The sequence below is a fragment of the Neoarius graeffei genome, chromosome 14 (assembly GCF_027579695.1).
Source record: "Neoarius graeffei isolate fNeoGra1 chromosome 14, fNeoGra1.pri, whole genome shotgun sequence".
NCBI classification, from domain to species: Eukaryota; Metazoa; Chordata; class Actinopteri; order Siluriformes; family Ariidae; genus Neoarius; species Neoarius graeffei.
This window is the reverse complement of record NC_083582.1, coordinates 17,236,493-17,255,667: the sequence shown is the minus strand read 5'-3', so window position 1 is coordinate 17,255,667 and position 19,175 is coordinate 17,236,493. Positions and strand designations below refer to the sequence as shown.

General features: G+C 43.4%; 1 protein-coding gene across 1 annotated transcript; it reads left to right on the top strand.

Moving 5' to 3' along the window:
- Window positions 1–16,864: 16,864 nt before the first annotated feature.
- Window positions 16,865–17,858, top strand: LOC132897556 (paraneoplastic antigen Ma1 homolog). The gene is made up of 2 exons (XM_060938816.1): window positions 16,865–17,312; window positions 17,404–17,858. The coding sequence occupies exons 1-2, from the start codon at window positions 16,865–16,867 to the stop codon at window positions 17,856–17,858; spliced, it is 903 nt and encodes a 300-aa protein (XP_060794799.1).
- The last annotated feature ends 1,317 nt before the right edge of the window (window positions 17,859–19,175 follow it).

Sequence of the window (19,175 nt, the reverse complement as noted above, 5' to 3'; positions counted from 1 at the left end):
AAAAACCTATATTCAGATTTAAGTAATCGTTCATGCCCTGTCGATAGCGCTCCCAGCATTATTACCACCGTATATTTGGGACTATAAGACGCACTTAAAATCCTTAAATTTTCTCAAAAATTGACAGTACGCCTTATAATCCAGCGCGCCTTATGTATGATTACTTGTTGTGCTTATTGACCGATTTTATGTGGTACAATGCGCTCAAAAATTTGTCGAAATGTGTAAGTACTACTTTGGTAAGCAACAAAGCCGATCCGCTCAATGGATATTCGGAGCATTACGGTCCTCGTAACAGGACCCCTGAGCAGTCTACAAGACTGCCTGACTGTAATGTCTATACATACTCTGCTTCAACATTATATTACAGTACATTTGTGTGTACGTAAAAGGACCCCCAAAATGGCACCTGTTAAGAGGCATGCTTACAAAGTGTGTTTCAAGTGGGTTGGAAGAGGAATGAATCAATAAGTGAGTGTATTTTTCTTACAATCTAGCGCGCCTTATGTGTGAACATAGACACGTTAATTCACAGTGCGCCATATAATCCGCCTTCTGCATCAGACCTAAAAAATATTATTAAAATGTTGCCTTCATTAGACAAACCACTTAAATTCGTAGACATGCTCGTAAAAATGTTGCGACACTGCCAGCTGGTAGGAGCAGATTATCATTTTATTCTTTATGCCGTTCTAGGCGACAGTTATGATGAAACTGCATTAATAGCTGCAGTGCCATGTCTAGATCCTATACTGTAAATGATGAATACGAAGTAGTTAAAACTAAGACAGAAGTATGTGACAGCAAAATTGTGATGTTATGTGTTAACAGGGCCGCTGACAGCTTTGGCTGGGCCCGGGACAAAATGCTCTGAATGGGCCCCCCCCGAACGCCATTAAATGTATTCCGTTACGCCCCAAGCCTGCATGCGACAGCCCCCGCAATGCCTTCCTAAACTCGTGGATAGTCTACTATAATCACGTGATTGGGGTGCTCTTGAAGGAGCAGCGATGGATGGGGGATTTCGGGCAGGGCTGGGGGCGAACATAGTATACTGTGCGTGTGTACTGTCCAGTGTGAAAAGCAGAGAAGAAGAACACACCGCTCGAGAAACGGCGGGATATGATTGCGGGCTAATGTGAATATTCTTAGCTTCAATCAGATATATGAAACACAATGTTATTAAGCCGTTGTGGTTGTGAAATGATTCAATGCCCTGTGCGTTTGATATGGTGTTCAGTGTGACTTTCTCTCCCCTCGTTTGTAACATGAATTGCGTGCCCCGCTTGCCTTGGTTGGGGTTACTTTACGGGGCTGGAAAAAGTTGGCTGTCTTACCTGGCTCAGCTGCCCCACTGCCTTTGCTAGTACCTGCTGCATCATCCAAATCTTTTTTAAAATATTTATGCAGTGAGCCCCTGAGTCTCTTGGTTTCTTCCTCTCTTTTTCTCTTTTCTTTTCTGTGCTCCTGACTTATGCATGTTGGCAAATGGCACGCACGCTGATTGTCGAAGCGCTATGATCGAACGATGTCATTTTTTTCCCCTTAATCAAAGAGTCAGACCAAACCATTTTTGCAATAGGGGTGGTAGGGGGTTCTTGACGCCTTTTTCAAAGACAATAAAGGCAAAAGATCTAGAAATCATTTATTGAATGCAAATATAGCACATTTCTCCCCCAAATCAACACATTTTGAAATAGGGTTGCACGATTATCGAAAAAATGATAATCACGATTATCTTGATTAAAATTGTAATCACGATTATTAATCACGATTATTCTTGATGTTAGGGAAATCACTTAAATTTTATTTCACTATATTCAAACAAACAATATGAACAACTTTCAGTGCAGAATGAAATTTAAAAGAGAAATTCTGATTTCCAAATGACAAATAAATGAAATTTATCCAAGAAATTACCAAAGGATGAAGGAACTGAAAACTCAATTGCAACAATTACATAGCATTATACTGAGGCCTACAAGTTTTTAGCTAGAAAGACCAGCCTATCAACATGCTCTGGCTTTAAACATGAGCGAAGGCAGGTCACAACATTTCCAAATGACAAATAAATGAAATTTATCCAAGAAATTACCAAAGGATGAAGGAACTGAAAACTCAATTGCAACAATTACATAGCATTATACTGAGGCCTACAAGTTTTTAGCTAGAAAGACCAGCCTATCAACATGCTCTGGCTTTAAACATGAGCGAAGGCAGGTCACAACATTGCCTCCAGTGCTAAATACGCTCAATCTGTTACCTACTCTCACGCTATCACCCCTTGAAGAAGATACCGCCAGTGTTGCCAGACACTGCTGACGTTTTCCAGCCCAAAATATGTTCAAATCCGCCAAAATGCACTTAAAACCGCCCAATCTGGCAACACTGGATACCGCTGCACTGAAGGTCTGCGCACTTGGCTTGCTTGCTTATTTAGGCGGAGTAATGAAACCTTACATGCGTCAGTTCGCCCCCTAATGGTTTGGCGGAGTACTGGTCAAAAAGTGCTTGATCAGATATGCAGCAGAGCTCGCATTTTAAATGGAAATAAATCACGATTTTCATTTAATTTAATTGTGGCAGCCAAAATCGCGATTTTCGATTAAATTCGATTAATTGTGCAGCCCTATTTTGAAATGAAATAAAATAATCGCAACTTCATGAGAGCCCAGTTCTGGGCCCTCCCCATTCCTGGGCCCGGGACAACATACCCGTTTGTCCCCCCCTGTTGGCGGGCCTGTGTGTTAATAACATTAGAACTCCAGTTCCCATAATGCCTTGTGAGCTAGGCATGCGCACTAGATAAAAGAGAAGCAGGAAATGTTTTGTTTTGTATGCCTGGACATGCCGCTGCAGTAACGTGTAATAAAACACAAGTTTATTCAACACGCCTCATCTGTTCATCACCTAGAATAGAACAGATATGACAAAAAACACCACATAAAACTTGTAGTGTGCACGTGCTCTTATTCCGCCTCTCGTCTCAGTCACCTCACAAATCTCTGCCTCACAGGCAAACAGGCAGGCAGACCTGAAAACAAGCAAACGAAAATTCTGAACATATAATAGGCTAATCCTAACTAGCTTGTGTTCATGGCGATTTTTTTTAATTTACTGAAAATGAAACAACAAATCAGTACTCTGGACATGGTCAGAACTATGTTTCTGGTGATTATAATCTCAACGAAAGCTTCACTGAATCGATTCTTTAGAACAAACTCACATGCGTATGTATCGATTCGCTCGATTGAGTCATTTTTATGTTTCGTTTCGAAAAAGATCTGAATCGTTTGTGAATCTCATCACTGTTACTGAAGGAGAAAGAGAGAGAGAGAGAGAGAGAGAGAGAGAGATCCTCCTCCCTCAACAGAGAATGGAATCATCAGAGAAAAAATCTGCTTCTTAATCAATTAGTTTCAGTGTTTGGTGAGTAGATCATCTGTATTTTATTTTATTCTATATTCACTGTGTGTCGATAGTCCGAAACTCTTTACTGGTATCTTTCCAGTTACGTCACGAGTGGAATAAGGTTTGATTTACTGGACTGTGTTGTTTTGCTTGATGCGCCTTACAATTAACTGATTAACTGTTTGCCGAATTTTAAACCTCCATACTTTTGCCTTTAAAAAAATAAAACCCACGGAGGATATGGAATGGATAGGCCTTTAATGTATTTAGTTAACCATAATTTTTTCAGCAAGAAACAGAGAGTTAACAAACGTTTATTTGAAGAATGTTGAAAAAAAATTGTCTTTCCAGTGGTGTTTATAAATCGGAGACTTGGATTTATCTTTATTTAACCATTAAGAAGAACGTCATAAATTATCATGAAATCACAATTTATTATGATACATTGGCTTGTATAAGTATTCATTGTCCTTGAACCTTTCCGCATTTTGTTGCACTGCAACCTGGAACTGAAATGGAATTGACATGAAACTACACAAAATATGATTCAATATTCATGAATTCATCAAGGAATTAAAGGAACAATTGACGCGTTATCTGCTCTCACGACAGCAGGCTAACCGTGATCTTTCACAGGTTACTAATTGTAAATAGGAGAAGGCTGAACTCACTTCAAAGTTTCTGATGCATTTTAGCGAGACGTGGACTTGTCTGGGAAGCATGCAATTAGATCAGCAGCAAGCCAACCTGCTCTTTACTTCCTTTTTGACATTTTTGAATAATTGTCATCCTATGCATTCTTTTCTCAGCCAACATTGAGATAAAGTGCTCACAGACTGACACAGTTACAGATATCAACAATATAAACAAACAATCCATGCAAGCACAGCAGAGATGCTTCAACAAGGACACACAGATATCTGCAATGGGCAGCCACAGATATCTCTCTTCTTCCCCCTTTAGAAAATCATTATTTTTGGCACTTTCTCACACAATAATAAATATAACATAATTAATCTCTTTATATTACTAGGTAAATTCCATATACATAAAGTCAATGTCCAAGGCAACCAATCCCCTCTTTATTTAATGTAATGTCCAAGGCAACCAATCCCCTCTTTTATTTTATGTAATTTTATTTTCTATTGTTTACTCATCATTCTTTTGTGTTTATGCCACAGTGTCCCTTTAATCTACTGGGGCATGCTGTTACATTTATCCATTTCATTTCAGGGATCCAGAATGACTATTTGCACCCCTGAATTTCTGCCTCCAAAGAGACTGGACCCCCTCATTCCCATTATTTTTAATTGAATTAAAAATGTATTTTGAGTCTCTGTCACATTTCGAATCCAACAAAAAGTGCTTATCAGCTATTCAATTTTATTAAAATTACATTCAGTGAAATTGTTTGTCATTTCAATTTGCCCTGTTTTATATCTCCTTTTCTTTCTTTAAACTTATTGCTCCTTATGAGGTTAAGCTTAAACATGTGCTTCCTGTTTATGTTAAACAGTACCCTCTCTCTCTCTGAAGCTAAGGCTCAGGGGATTGATGTCATCCTACAGTCTCTTCTCGAGCAAGGCGTGGTGAGACCATGTACCAGCTCATACAATACACCTGTCAATCCAGTACCTAAACCTGATGGTACCTGGCGTTTTACGCAGGATTTACATAAGATTAATGAACTAATTGTCCCTGTTGCACCCATTGTACCTGATGTTTCATCTGTAATGTCACAGGTTCCTGCTCATTATTGCTGTTTTTCCATTATTGATCTCTGTTCTGCCTTTTTCAGTGCTCCTGTTGAAGAGCAGACACAGCCTTTGTTTGTCTTCATGCACAGGGGGAGACTGTATATTTGGACACGTTTGCCTCAAGGTTTTATTGATTCTCCTGCTGTTTTCTCAGCCGTAATTCATAACGCACTCTGTGACCTCTCCTTCCCCCAGGGCTCTGTGGTCCTGCAGTATGCAGACGATCTTCTGGTATCTGCTGAGGTCACCAGAAATCTGCCAAGACGCTTCCTTACGCCTGTTCCAACATCTGGCGCACAAGGGCTTTAAGGTTTCCAGGACCAAGCTGCAATGCTGCATGGACACTGTTAAGTATTTGGGGTTTGAACTTTCTTACCAATTACTGCAGACAGACAATGGATCCCTGACTGCTCTTTATATGACAAGATTCTCCATTCTGCAATCTCTCATCACGATCCACTGCAACACCCTTTGACCTGGACTGACGCTATGGTGGACGCTTATCACTCCCTCAAAAGCGCTCTTTGTTCCACCCCGGCCCTGGGTTTAACTGATTACTCCAAGCCCTTCCATCTCTATGCCTGTGAACACCAAGGCATAGCCTCTGCGGTGTTGGCCCAGGAGCATGGGGGGGATGTGTCCTTGTGTGTTTTTATCCAAAATGTTAGACACTGTTGCTCAAGGCTTACCTGCATGTCTAAGGGCTGTCTCTGCATGTGCTCTGATGGTTTTAGATGCGGAAAAATTGGTTTTGTCTCACCCATTGATTTTGCACTCGTCACATCAAGTTAAACAGGTGTTGCAAAATTTACAGACCCAACATATGACGGCACAGCGCCACTCCGGATACAAACCATTCTCTGTTCTACTAACAATCTCGAAATTCGTGCTACATCCTCTTTCGATACTGTAGGTCACGCTCTCGCACGCCTTCTTAATTCTCAGGATGGTCGCCTTTGTCTTCCATCCCATTGCCTTCCCTTACTCATGCACGAATTTCACGGCATGACACATTGCGCATGAAGGGGGGTGAAGGGGAACATGAACAAACTTTCTAGCACCATTGTAAAGAGTTTCAAGAAATATAACAAAAAATATTTTTAAAAAATTACGTACCTGAGCTTTAATTTGTACTTTTACTGTGACTTATGCTGAATGACAATTTTACAGATCGGCGTTTAATCTATAGTTATTATCGAAGGACAGAATTAGTCAGTTATTAAACTAATAGTCATAATAAGTAATATTTATAAGTAGTATTTACGCATACTGTATATGAATGATTTTCTGTTTACTTTGCACACATCTTTGACTCACACATGTATCGTAAAAGACTTTAACTCGTACTGATTTCCCCATCTTATGAGGATATGCATAAATCGGAAGAACATCATCTGAAAAAAGAAAAAAAGAAAGGAAATGGCATTGTAACAATCTCTGTAACATAACAGAGCAAGAATGTTTCAGATCTAACAGTTACCAGAAACGTTTAGTTGCAGTTATTGCTGCACAAGGGGGTCACACCAGATACTGAAAGCAAAGGTTCACACACTTTTGCCACCCACAAACAGGCAACATTGGATCATTTTCCTCAACAAACAAATGACCAAGTATAAACACCCCTGCCTCACCCGCTCAACTGGGCTCTCTTTATCTACTTTTAGGACTTGTGTGAAAATCTGATGATGTTTTAGGTCATATTTATGCAGAAGTAGAGAAAATTCTAAAGGGTTCACAAACTTTCAAGCACCACTGTAGATAACGAGTAAATTTGCATGACTGAGGAGGATTGCTATTTTTTTCCCATTTTTCTCAATTCTCGAGAGATGCCTCATCTGTGCACAAAATAATCCCTCTAAAGCAGGCGTGGAACACGAGTGTTTACCCATACCTACGTGTCCATTCCTAGAATGGCAAATTGACTTCACACACATGCCTCCCTGCGGGCCGTTTAAATATCTCCTGGTGATTGTGGACAAATTCTCTAAATGGGTAGAAGCCTTTCCCTGTTCTTGAGAAAACATGAAGGTAGTTACTTGTATTCTGGCAAAAGAAATATCTCGTTATGGGGTTCCAGACGCCATAGACTCAGACAAAGGTACCCCTTTTACTTCGAAAGTCACACAAAACCTTTGTAAGTATCTCTCACTAAACTGGCGTTTTCACATTCCGTACCACCCTCAATCCTCTGGTATCGTAGAACGTACTAATTGAACATTGAAAGACAAACTAACTAAGGCCATGCAGGCCACAGGTTCGAAAAATTGGGTAGACTTATTGCCAGCCACTCTGGCTGAAATTCGTATGACACCAAAACCTAGCCTAGGGGGATACTCCCCCTACGAAATTATTTTTGGAAGACCTTTCCCTCTCCCCTGGAAGAAGGGAACTCTGTCTTTGGGTACCTCTGATTTGAAAACGCATATGGATGAGTATTCTGCAGCCCTTATAGATAAGTTGCATAAAATTTGTACCAAGGTCAATAGTACAATATCGTCTTCACCAGCAGCACCCACACACCCCTTTCACATGGGAGACAAGGTGCTGGTGAGACTTTTTAAACGATTTGGACAATTGGGAGAACCTAGATATATATTGGGCCTGCAGAAATAGTCGCCATTACTCGTACTGCTGTTCTAACTGATCTTTTTCCACAGTGGATCCATGCCACGCGATTGAAGAAGGCTCCATAACAAAGCTGTGTTACAATGACAAGTTTGCTATTAACGTTTTCTCTGTGTTCCTATCCAGTCTCTGTTCTCTCTCTCTATCTCTGAGCTCTACACAGATTTGACGTGACATTTGTGCAGCCCTGGCCGCTGTACTCGAGTTGAGGGGGGATGGGGGGGGACGCCATCCCCCCTGGAATAAAAAATGGTCAAAATCATCCCCCCTCTAAAACAGGCATCCACCATCCCTTCCCTTGAGCAATTTTATCAATAAATGTGGACATTGCTTCTATTTAACATTGGAATTAGAAATGCCATACCACGTAGCTTTGCTGAAACCAAGCATACAATAAGCTACTGCGAGAGAGGGCACGCGCAAGCGAAGTGTTTGAGGAGGTGACATTCAGTTGGGGTTCCGTTATTTTTTTATTTCATTCAGCGTCAGTGACAGCAGCGGATTGCAGCATCATGGCCAAGCAGAGTGGACAGCAAGACCTAAGCAAGTTCGGATTTAAGATCGCAAGAAAAAACATTTCAGGAGGTAAGTCAAGAGTTATGAATATCAGTCACACTTTCTGTGAGCCCACTATCATGCTGTAAAGTTTCCGATATGTAGCCTAATTTGTGGGCGGCGGATAACAACACAGCTATCATAATGAATGTTAGTTTGGAGTCTCGCCAGCTATCGATAGCTTACTCAGGTTCATGTTAGCTTTGGTTTCTTGTATAAGGCCATTAATTTAATCAGCCTGGAGGTTCGTTTGTTATTCTTCAGGCAACAAAAAGTGTTATTCAAGACAGGAAGGCTAAAATAAACGACACTAGCAGTTTTTAAGGCTTCATTGCCTCATTAGAGAGCCGGTCACAACATGTAAGGCTGATTTACAATTTACTGTTGCTTGTTTTAGCTTATTGGTTACCTACCTACCTCTGTATTTAACTCAATGTTCCCAATGTTCAGCTTTGAATAAAAATTCTATTGACTTGATATGAAAAGATTCAGTTGTTCATTTACATTGCCTGCTGAGGTTTTAATAAATTATTTACCAAATGATTTAAAAGGAGCCTACCATGACTATGAAGTTACACTTCAAATTTGTCATCTGCATTTCACCCTAATATGGAGAATGTGGTAGGTATGTCAGCCAGGAGACTGACTAAATATGACACATGACATCCACACTGTGCATGTTTTACAGTAAAATACCAGTGTATTATGTTTTTTTACAACAATAAAAAGGGTACACAGTGTGTACTACACACTTTATCAGCACAAAATACTGTATGTCTGGCAAATGAACAAGGTCCACAAACCTACGTTGTGTGCAAACCCTCCTAAAAGCAAACCAGTTTCCCACCGATGGACCGACCGATGGGTCGACACGCGACTAAAAATTTCACCAGTCCCCCGGTTTGATTTTACAACTCGACCACTGCCTGGCCGACTGAGAATCCTCAGATTACTCCCTGCAAGACGTTGTGAACAAAGAGGGGATCTCGTGCCCCGTCTGGGACTAATCACCCTCACTACAACCATGAAAATCCTCATCACGAGCTTCGTGACCACTCTACTGCTGCTCGGAGCAGGGTTACCCGCTCGAGCTGGACCTTGAGACAATATCTTTTGGCAATTCGCTAACTGGACTGCACGAGCGCACACGAATGAAAGTTATGTCTGTCATCTGATGCCGCCTTCTACTATTATTACACATCCACCTTTGCCTCTATGCTCTGAAGCTCTGTATTCTTACAGGACTCTGTTCTTACTACTCTGCAGGTCGATATGCCCTCTAATTTCATTTTCCCTCACTGTTTTAGAACAAATTACTCTGAAAGAAGTAGCGTGTATTTGGGACAAATTAAGAGGTTTCGAGTTTCTCTAAGCTCCGGTGAGGTGGGACGAGGGCTGATAGGGCATGCCCGCCCTCTGAGCACCAATACACGTCAAGAAGAGCAAGGATTAACTCAAGCATACATCTAATCCTAATTCTCGATGTAATCACATATATGATCAGAATACCGAGGTGTGATACTAGTTATATCTAATCTAGTATCAAAGAGGTGAATTGTAAGGATTTATTCTTAAGTGTAAGGTTTTATTCTTAATTGTAAGGATTTATTCTTGATCTCAGTTTAACCAAGACTGACATGTGCAAATATTTTGTGTTTAATCTTATGTGGACATTCCATTGCTATTGCTTTGTGCTATCTTAAGAACAGGCTGTGCGTAAGCAATGGCCTTTGATATCATAAGAACATTGCTATCATATCATATCATATCATCAGAACATTTTGCTTATTGATCAGAAATGTGTCTGAACATTCTGCTTATTATTGATGGAGATAATTTGACCTGCCCAGACCAAGGTCTCCTCACTCGCACGCAAGTCTGCACACCCCCACACATATACACACACACACACAGCTGCAGTGATGTCATACATAACACACACACAGCGCCAAGGTCTTCAGTGATGTCACACTCATAAACACACACACAGACAGATATCAAAATGATGTCACACTCACTCACTCACACCCCCCCCCCATATATACACACAGACATATAAAAGCCCTCTGTACCCTTTCGTCTTGGGGGACTTGTGAATAAAGATTGTGAACTTTATGGGGTTCCTGTCTTTCTTCGCGACTCACCCCCAGAGCTCTGGGTGACGCGAGGGGACTGATCTCAAGATGGTAATCACTCCGGCTGAGGGCAAGAGATGAAGAAACCTAACAAATATGAAATTGAATTATTTCGCTCTAGCAGTTTTACGTGAGCTGGCGGTACCGTGCGGCACCCCACGGTCCGTCACTTTTTGTTCAGTCGGCTTGTGCTCACCACGTTACCTGGCAAAATGGCAACGACTAAAGTTGGGAGAAAGCGGCAGAGTCCTATATGGAATTTTTTTTGACTACGACAGCGAGACAGATAAGAGCAAGTGCATTGTAGAAACAGGTGACGCAATTTGTGTGATACTTCTCAAGGGAAAAAAACCCACAAATCTTAAAGTCCATTTGAGAAGCTCGCATAAGACGGCTAATCGCAAGTACCTTGACCAAGTAGCCTCTCTGATTAGCTCCCCTGAAAGACAAGCAACATCATGGCCAAGTAGCACCAGGAAGGAGGAGACAACCATAATGGGCTGCTTTCACCGATGACCAAACAGCTGCTGGTTAGTAAATATGCAGGAACACCACAAGCGGGAGGATGCACTGGTAAATATGTTTATTGAGACTGGGATGTCTACACGACTATGTGACTCAATTGCTTTCAAAAAGTTCAACTTTTCTCTCGAACCAAAATTCAAATCACCTGGTGCTGCAAGAATGAATAATCTTATTGGAGCTAAGATTGATGAGGCAAAGCACAAATTGAAAGGGATCATAAAGGATGTGAGGAAGCTGACCCTCTGTGTAGATGGTTGGAGCAAGAAAGGATTAACAGAATCTTTCATGGGTGTGTCAGCATGTTTTTATCATTCACCTAGGGGCCAGGTTTACCATGCTCTGCTTAACCTTCACTGAATCGAGCACCCACACACTGGAGAGACCATTGCTCGCTGCATTGATGAGACATTGGATGCATGGGGTATAGGAGAAGACAAGGTGCTGCTCATTGTGACAGATAACGGCTCCAACATCAAAGCTGTGCGGCTGCTTAGGGACAGAGGCCAAGAACAAAGTGAGGAGTCCACAGATGGTTCACGGCCTCAGCCAGGAGGTGCTGGAGATGGTCTGGATGAATTGTGGATCGAATCAGAGTCGGAGGAGACAGACGAGGAGGATGAGGAGATTGGAGAGACTGGATACCTCGGTGAGTGAGGTTATAGTGCCAAATACATTAGTCCTATTGATTTATTTTATATATATATATATATATATATATATATATATATATATATATATATATATCACAATGATATAACCAGCATTGTAAGCTTTAATTGATATTAATTACTCCATAGAGTTCAAATAAAAAGAGAGAGGAAAATAATTTATTTGCTCTCATTTACTCAATCCTATTCAAAATCTAAAATGTCCATCCCAAATGGTATACATCTCTTAAAAAATAAAATGTACAATTGCCACATTGACATAGTTATTGTTGTCATGATTTCATTATCTAATATTGAGATTCGTTACAAAGATTAAACATGTTATCCCGTGGAAACAAATTTCGGGCAATACAGACAAAGTCCTAATTCATAAATAACTTATTAAACTGTACCATTCCTATGTGTGTTTTACATTTGATGATAATTAATTATCTATGTGTTTGTCTGTTCTCTCTGCTAAGAACTTGACCTGCCAGATGATGGGAAGAACAAGAAGTTCCAGAGAATGCCATGCCTGGCCCACACCCTTCAGCTTACCCTGAAAGATGCCATTAAGCACCCAAATGCTGATTTGATCATATCAAGAGCAAGAAAGCTGGTACACACAGTGAGGAAATCGTCATTGGCAAATGAAGCAATGATCAAAAAGTGTGGCAAAACTCTGGTCCGAGATTGTAGCACATGATGGAACAGCACTTTTGATATGCTGAGAAGACTGCTGGAGATCAGAACTGAACTTGAGGAGTTGGGCATGGACACACTTCTCATGAGCGATTGGGCTAAGCTGGAGAACCTGGTCAAGCTGCTTGAGCCCTTTGCCATTCACACAGACCAGCTTCAGAGTGACAGTCAGGCACTCTCACAAGTAGTGCCATGCCTGCTCAATCTTGAGGCACACCTGCTGACTAGCAGTTAGCTCAAGTGCTGCTGAAGCCCGTGCGAGAACGTTTTGCTGCCATTCTTAGCCCTGATTCCCCACAGTTTGATGCTACACCAGCAGCAGCCTGCCTACTCGATCCAAATGTTTCACTGATTCTTCAAACACCAGACAAGGTGCCACTGAAGAGGGCAGCACAGTCTTTAGTGCAGAACCTGGCAGCTCAGTATAACCCAGCAACTCCTTCTCAGGATAATGTCATTGCCACTCAAACTGCAGCACACTCCCCTCCTACTGTCCTTCAGAAATACCGCTTCCTTGCCTCCCTTATGGAGGTCAATGTGTCATTGACAAACGAGCCTGATGGAGCTGATAGTCTGTTGACCGAAATGAAGTATGGTGATGACGTCAAACAGGGTGAGTTTAATGAGACACCGTTGCAGTTCTGAAGATCAAGAGAGGCTGTCTATCCAAAACTTGCCCCTGTGGCACTGGATCTCGTAAGTGCCCCTGCCTCACAAGCCTTTGTGGAGCGCATCTTCTCTGTGTGTGGACTGTTGTCATCTGGCCTGAGGAACAGAACAACCACATCTCTGGAGCAGCGTGTTTTCCTCAAGATCAACAAGAAATTGTTGCTTGACTGAAGTACACCCATTGCTCCCTTTCTCTCTCTGACTCTCTCTCACACACACACACACACACACACACACCAGTTCTTTAGCTGCCAAAGAACCTGGTCATGACCAGGAAAACTGGCCAAGAAAACTTAACACTTGATGTATAACCAAGAGCTAGATACAAGACATAGAACCAAGAAATAATACAATCCTGAAAAGCTGTATTTCAGACAGCTGATTCCCTAAAATGCAAAGACTTCATTTCCTTTTTGTTTACAATATTTGACGTAAGATTAACATAGAAAGGCAAAGCACATCAGGATCAAGCTGAGGTGTAGAAGTATCTTTATAGCTGCCTGGCTCTGTGCACTAACAGATAGGCTAAATGTACACTTTAAGTGTCCAAAACATTCACTGTGTTCACTTTATAATGTTAAATACAGTACAACATGTGAGGTACTGTATTGTTAGTCTGTTATTGTTACTACTGTCTACTGCACTGATGTGTCAAAAAGCTGCACCTGATCTAGTGCTGAGAAGACTTTTTTTTTTGAGTAGGTAATTTTGGTAAAAAAAAAAAAAAATGAATCAGTCCTGTTGTGGAATGGGTTTTGGGTTTTTTTTTTGAGTTTGTTCATGTTTTTCTCAGATTGAGCTCCCTGAGACTCCTGGCTGTCAAGAAATATGACGTGTGCCTCATGAAGCTGTTTATATTCTTATGTTCATGTATGTCTCTAGTCTATTGGCTATTTTGATTTGTACCAGGAATACTACCTGTATCCAACCTCAGAAGCAGTGTTACACATATTTTGCACCTAAGGCTGCTATCTTGTAGACGGTTATGGTTGTGGTAGATGGTTGGTTGTTCAAAAGTAACTGAATAATTTTTTTAATGGTATCTTTTGTCAAGTTTTATTATACAATACTTACTGATCTTTTTGAATCCTGCACCTGACAAATAACCCAAAGTATGAAAAAACAAAAACTAATACAAAAACTAATAAAAACTAAACTAAAACTAAGCATTTAGAAAAAATGAAAACTAACTAAAACTAGCAAACCTGCTCTAAAACTAATTAAAACTAACTAAATTGGAGGAAAAAAGATCAAAACGAAATAAAACTAAACTATAATGAAAAATCCAAAACTATTATAACCTTGATGCATACAGAGTCACACCCCTCCCCCCACTAGGGAAGTCTGACCATAACCTGGTTTGTTTACAGTGGAAGTACACCCCTCTGGCTCAAAGGCAGTCTGCAACAACTAGCTCCATCAGGAAGTGGTCCCCTGAAATGGAAGATGCCCTCAGAGACTGCTATGACATCACAGACTGGGATGTGCTGCTTAGCCCACACTGTGAGGACATAGAGGGGCTGACACACTGTGATGGATTACTTCAACTTCTGTGCAGACGTGGTCTCCCCTGCTAAGACTGTACGGTGTTACTCTAAGAACAAGCCAATGGGTAACTCAGGAAGTCAAAGCTGTCCTCAACAGGAAGAAGGCTGCCTTCAGGAGCAGGGACAGGGAGGCGATGAAAGCAGCACTGCAGGAGGTGAAACGCTGCATGAGGGAAGCTAAGGACAGCTACAGGAGAAAAGGTGGAGCAGAAGCTGAAGGAGGTGTGAAAACCATCACAGGCCACAATGCAAAGACCAGAGTCAGCAGTGGAGAGGGCGAATGAGTTGAATGACTTCTTCAACCGGTTCAACCAGCCCATTTCCCCCCCACCCTCCCCCTCACTGCAGCCACCTCTCCTTCTTCCCTCAACACACCTCCCCCCCCAGTCATCGCAGCAGCCCCCTCCTCCCCCACCTCAACACAGACTCCTCCATGCATTACTGCAGACTAGGTCAGAGGTCAACTGAGGAAGCTTCACCCCAGGAAAGCAGCAGGCCCGGACAAGGTGCGTCCCCGACTACTGAAGACCTGCACTGCTGAACTGGGTGAACCACTCCAACGCATCTTCAACCTCAGCCTGCAGCTGGGGAGAGTGCCTACCCTCTGGAAGACATCATGCATTGTTCCAGTTCCCAAAAAGAATCGGTCCAGTGAGCTGAATGACTTCCGACCAGTGGTACTCACTTCACATCTGATGAAGACATTGGAGCAGCTCTTCCTCAGCCTCCTCAGACCCCAGGTACAACATGCTCAGGACTGTCTGCAGTTTGCATACCAGGCAGGTGTTGGTGTGGAAGACGCCATCCTCTACCTGCTGCACCAAGCCCAGTCGCATCTGGATAAGGGAAATGGCACAGTGAGGATCCTCTTCTTGGACTTCGAGTGCCTTCAACACCATCCAGCCCCTTCTGCTTCAGGACAAACTGAACAGGATGTGAGTGGACCCCTGCCTGGTCACCTGGATCTCCAGCTACCTCACCGACAGGCCGCAGTACATCAGGCTGAAGGACATCATGTCTGACATGGTGATTCGCAGCACCCCAGGGCACGGTGCTGGCCCCTCTTCTCTTCACCCTGTACACCGCGGACTTCTGCTACAACTCGGAGCTGTGTCACATTCAGAAGTTCACCAATGACACAGCCATCGTTGGGTGTATCAGTGATGACAGAGAGGAGGAGTATAGGATCCTGGTGAGGGACTTCACTGTGTGGTGTGTTCTGATCGAGGGAGTCGAGGTGGAGGCTGTGGATTCCTACAAGTACCTCGGGCTGTGGCTGGACAGCAAGCTGGACTGGACTTGCAACACCAAACACTTATACAGGAAGGGACAGAGCAGGCTATACTTCCTTAGGAGGCTGTGGTCCTTTAACATCTGCAGGAAACTCCTGTGGATGTTCTATCAGTCTGTGGTCACCAGTGTCCTGTTTTCCACCGTGGTGTGCTGGGGGGGCAGCACATCCAAGAAGGACACATCCAGGCTGGACAAACTGATCAGGCGGGTCGAGTCTGTGGTCGGCATGAAGCTGGACTCTTTGGTGACTGTGGCAGAGAAGAGGACTATGGACAAACTACTGAACATCATGGACGATGCCAGTCACCCTCTGCACACTGTCATCAGCAACCAGAGGAGCCTGTTCAGTGACAGAATGCTCCTTCCCGAGTGCAGGACTAACAGACTTAAACTCCTTTGTCCCTCATGCCATCAGACTGTACAACTCCTCTCTGGGGGGAGGAGGGGTAACAGGAGGACAGAGGACGGAAAGAAGCAGTAGCCTAGCCTAACAATAAGCAATACTGTACAATGTGCAATATAAAGTGCAATATCTCTCCTGCTGCCCCCCTTTTCCCTTTTCCCCCCTTCCCTTCTTCCCCATATCTTCTTTTTATATTTGTATACGTAAACACTTAATTTAATTAATTTATCTACAAGTTTTTTCTCTATTCTCTGTTTGTCCTGTAATGATGCTACTGGAATCTTAATTTCCCTGAGGGAACCCTCCCAAAGGGATCAAAAGTTCTATCTAATCTAATCTAATCGTAAATTTATGGTATCAGGAACCTCATCATTCCACCGCTGAGAATTCAGGATCCTGTTGCGCCATTATTTATTGTCATTTAGTGTAACTAAGTAGCCTGTACTGTGCTGGGTGACTAGCACCTGTTTAAAAAGGGGTTACATTTTGGAGGCACCGCTGGGATATTCCTGTTTACCAGAACAAGTAGGTAGTTGCAATTTGCTAAGTGTTTGTCTTGTTTTAGTTACTGCAGTTTTGCTGGGAAGCTTTTCACATGGATCTTAGTCAAGCTGTTGAGTGGAGCCGGGAGAAGTATGTGGAGTTGTGTCATGCCATTTTACTTGGAGTGCCACTGAAGGCCACTGATGATGTGGTTAGCCGTGTGCTCAGCACAGTCAAGGTTCTGGGTAGGACCCAGATACGTGGTCGCCGTGGCGACAAGACTGGTAGGCACCTGTACATTTTAGTGGAGACTTCTGCTGAGTTGGATCAGAGCTTTGTCCCTCCTGAAGTGGGAACTTTAGGTGAGGCAGGTCCGTGGGCTGTTCATGTGTTGAGTAGCTTACTGCCTGCTAGTCTTGCTCATAAAGAGGATGATTTTGAAGCTAAGCTGTTGGCATTGTTGCAGAAGGAGGGCAAGTCCATGGGTGACGTAAAGGTGGCTGTCCTGGGCCCTCAGCCTCCTAAGCCCAATGTCAGCACTGATCTTGTAAATGCCATAGGTCAGCTTGTAGATCGCTGTAACCAGGCATCTGTTGATGCGCCTGGCTATAGAAAACAGATTGTTATCTGGGTTACGACCTGTTCCCCCAGGTGAGGAAGAATATGAGGGCTGGATGGAGCAGGCTACTCAGATGCTTACTGAGTGGCAGTGCAGTGATGCTGCTAAGCGACAGAGTATCATTGAGAGTTCGCGTGGGCCTGCTGGAGACATAGTAAGGTTCTTGAAAGTCAATAGTCCGTCTGCTACTGCTACTGATTACTTAGCCGCTCTTGACACGACTTATGGATCCACTGAGAGTGGAGCAGACCTTATGGCCTCATTTCGCCATACTTTCCAAAAAGATGGTGAGAAACTTTCTGCTTTCTTGTACCGTTTGGACAAGCTTCTCCATCGTGCTCTTTTGAGAGGAGGAATTGATGCTGCAGGCCTGAATCGTGCATGTCTGGAGCAGTTGTTCAAGGGTGCTCTCACCACTGACATTGTGGCTTTGTGTGTGCGCGACTTCTGCACACTCCACAAGCTCCGCCTTCTCTTTCATAGCTGATGCGAAATGTGAGAGAGGAGGAACACACACACACACACACACACACACTATATGGGTCCGTCTCAGAAACTGGTCTCTCATTTGGGACATTATGGTCAAAAAATAAATTTTCTAATTTTGCTATTTTTTTTGCATTTACCTTCACTCAATGTTTCTTTTGTCATGTTTAATAAGAATAAAGATAGTGTCTTGCTTTATCTGGCCTCTACTGTGGAAAATTTATTTGATTACAATTCAAATGCTTTTGTAAAATTGATTTACATATAAAATAACTACGGGCGGCACGGTGGCGTAGTGGTTAGCGCTGTCGCCTCACAGCAAGAAGGTCCGGGTTCGAGCCCCGTGGCCGGCAAGGGCCTTTCTGTGCGGAGTTTGCATGTTCTCCCCGTGTCCGCGTGGGTTTCCTCCGGGTGCTCCGGTTTCCCCCACAATCCAAAGACATGCAGGTTAGGTTAACTGGTGACTCTAATGCCGCTTTTCCACTACAAACGCGGCTGAGTCGGGCTGAGCCGTGCCGTGCTGAGTCGGGCTGAGCGGGGCTGTTGGAGTTGCATTTCGACTACAACCGCGCTGAACCGTGCTGGCTGGAAGTGGGTGGACACATTGGGTGGAGTTAGCAAAAGTGGGTGGACGTCAGGTGATGTCGTTAAGCAGCGCAAACAGTGACATCAGTGAGCTTTTAAGCGGTAGTCTCACGACCCGAATAGTAAACAATAAACATGGAGGACATGGAGTCGTTAGTGTTGCTGGTCTTGGTGCTGTGGCTTGTTGTCACCGACAACGCGGACAGATACTGGCAAGAGCGTATAGATGAGGCGAGGCGCATAAGGCTTCAGAAATTCTCGTAATTCGTAATTCTTCTTCTTCCGGGTTTACGGTGTTTACAGATCCCAGCGTGCTCGCGGGGCGTGTGTGGGCATGTGAGGACACTCCTCCTCACCAATCAGTGCACAGGGGAGTGTCTGCTCACGCCCCCAGCCTCACTCGGCACGGTTTGGCTCGCTTCAGCCCCACTCCAAAACGGTGCGAGCTTTAGGGGCTAAGCAGGGCTGAAGCGAGCTGAGTCGTGCTGGTTTTTGGTAGTCGAAACGCGAGCCGTGTCGGGCTGAAGTGAGCTGAAGCGAGCTGAAGTGAGCTGAAAAAGGGTAGTGGAAAAGGGCCATAAATTGACCGTAGGTGTGAATGTGAGTGTGAATGGTTGTCTGTGTCTATGTGTCAGCCCTGTGATGATCTGGCGACTTGTCCAGGGTGTACCCTGCCTTTCGCCCGTAGTCAGCTGGGATAGGCTCCAGCTTGCCTGCGACCCTGTAGAAGGAT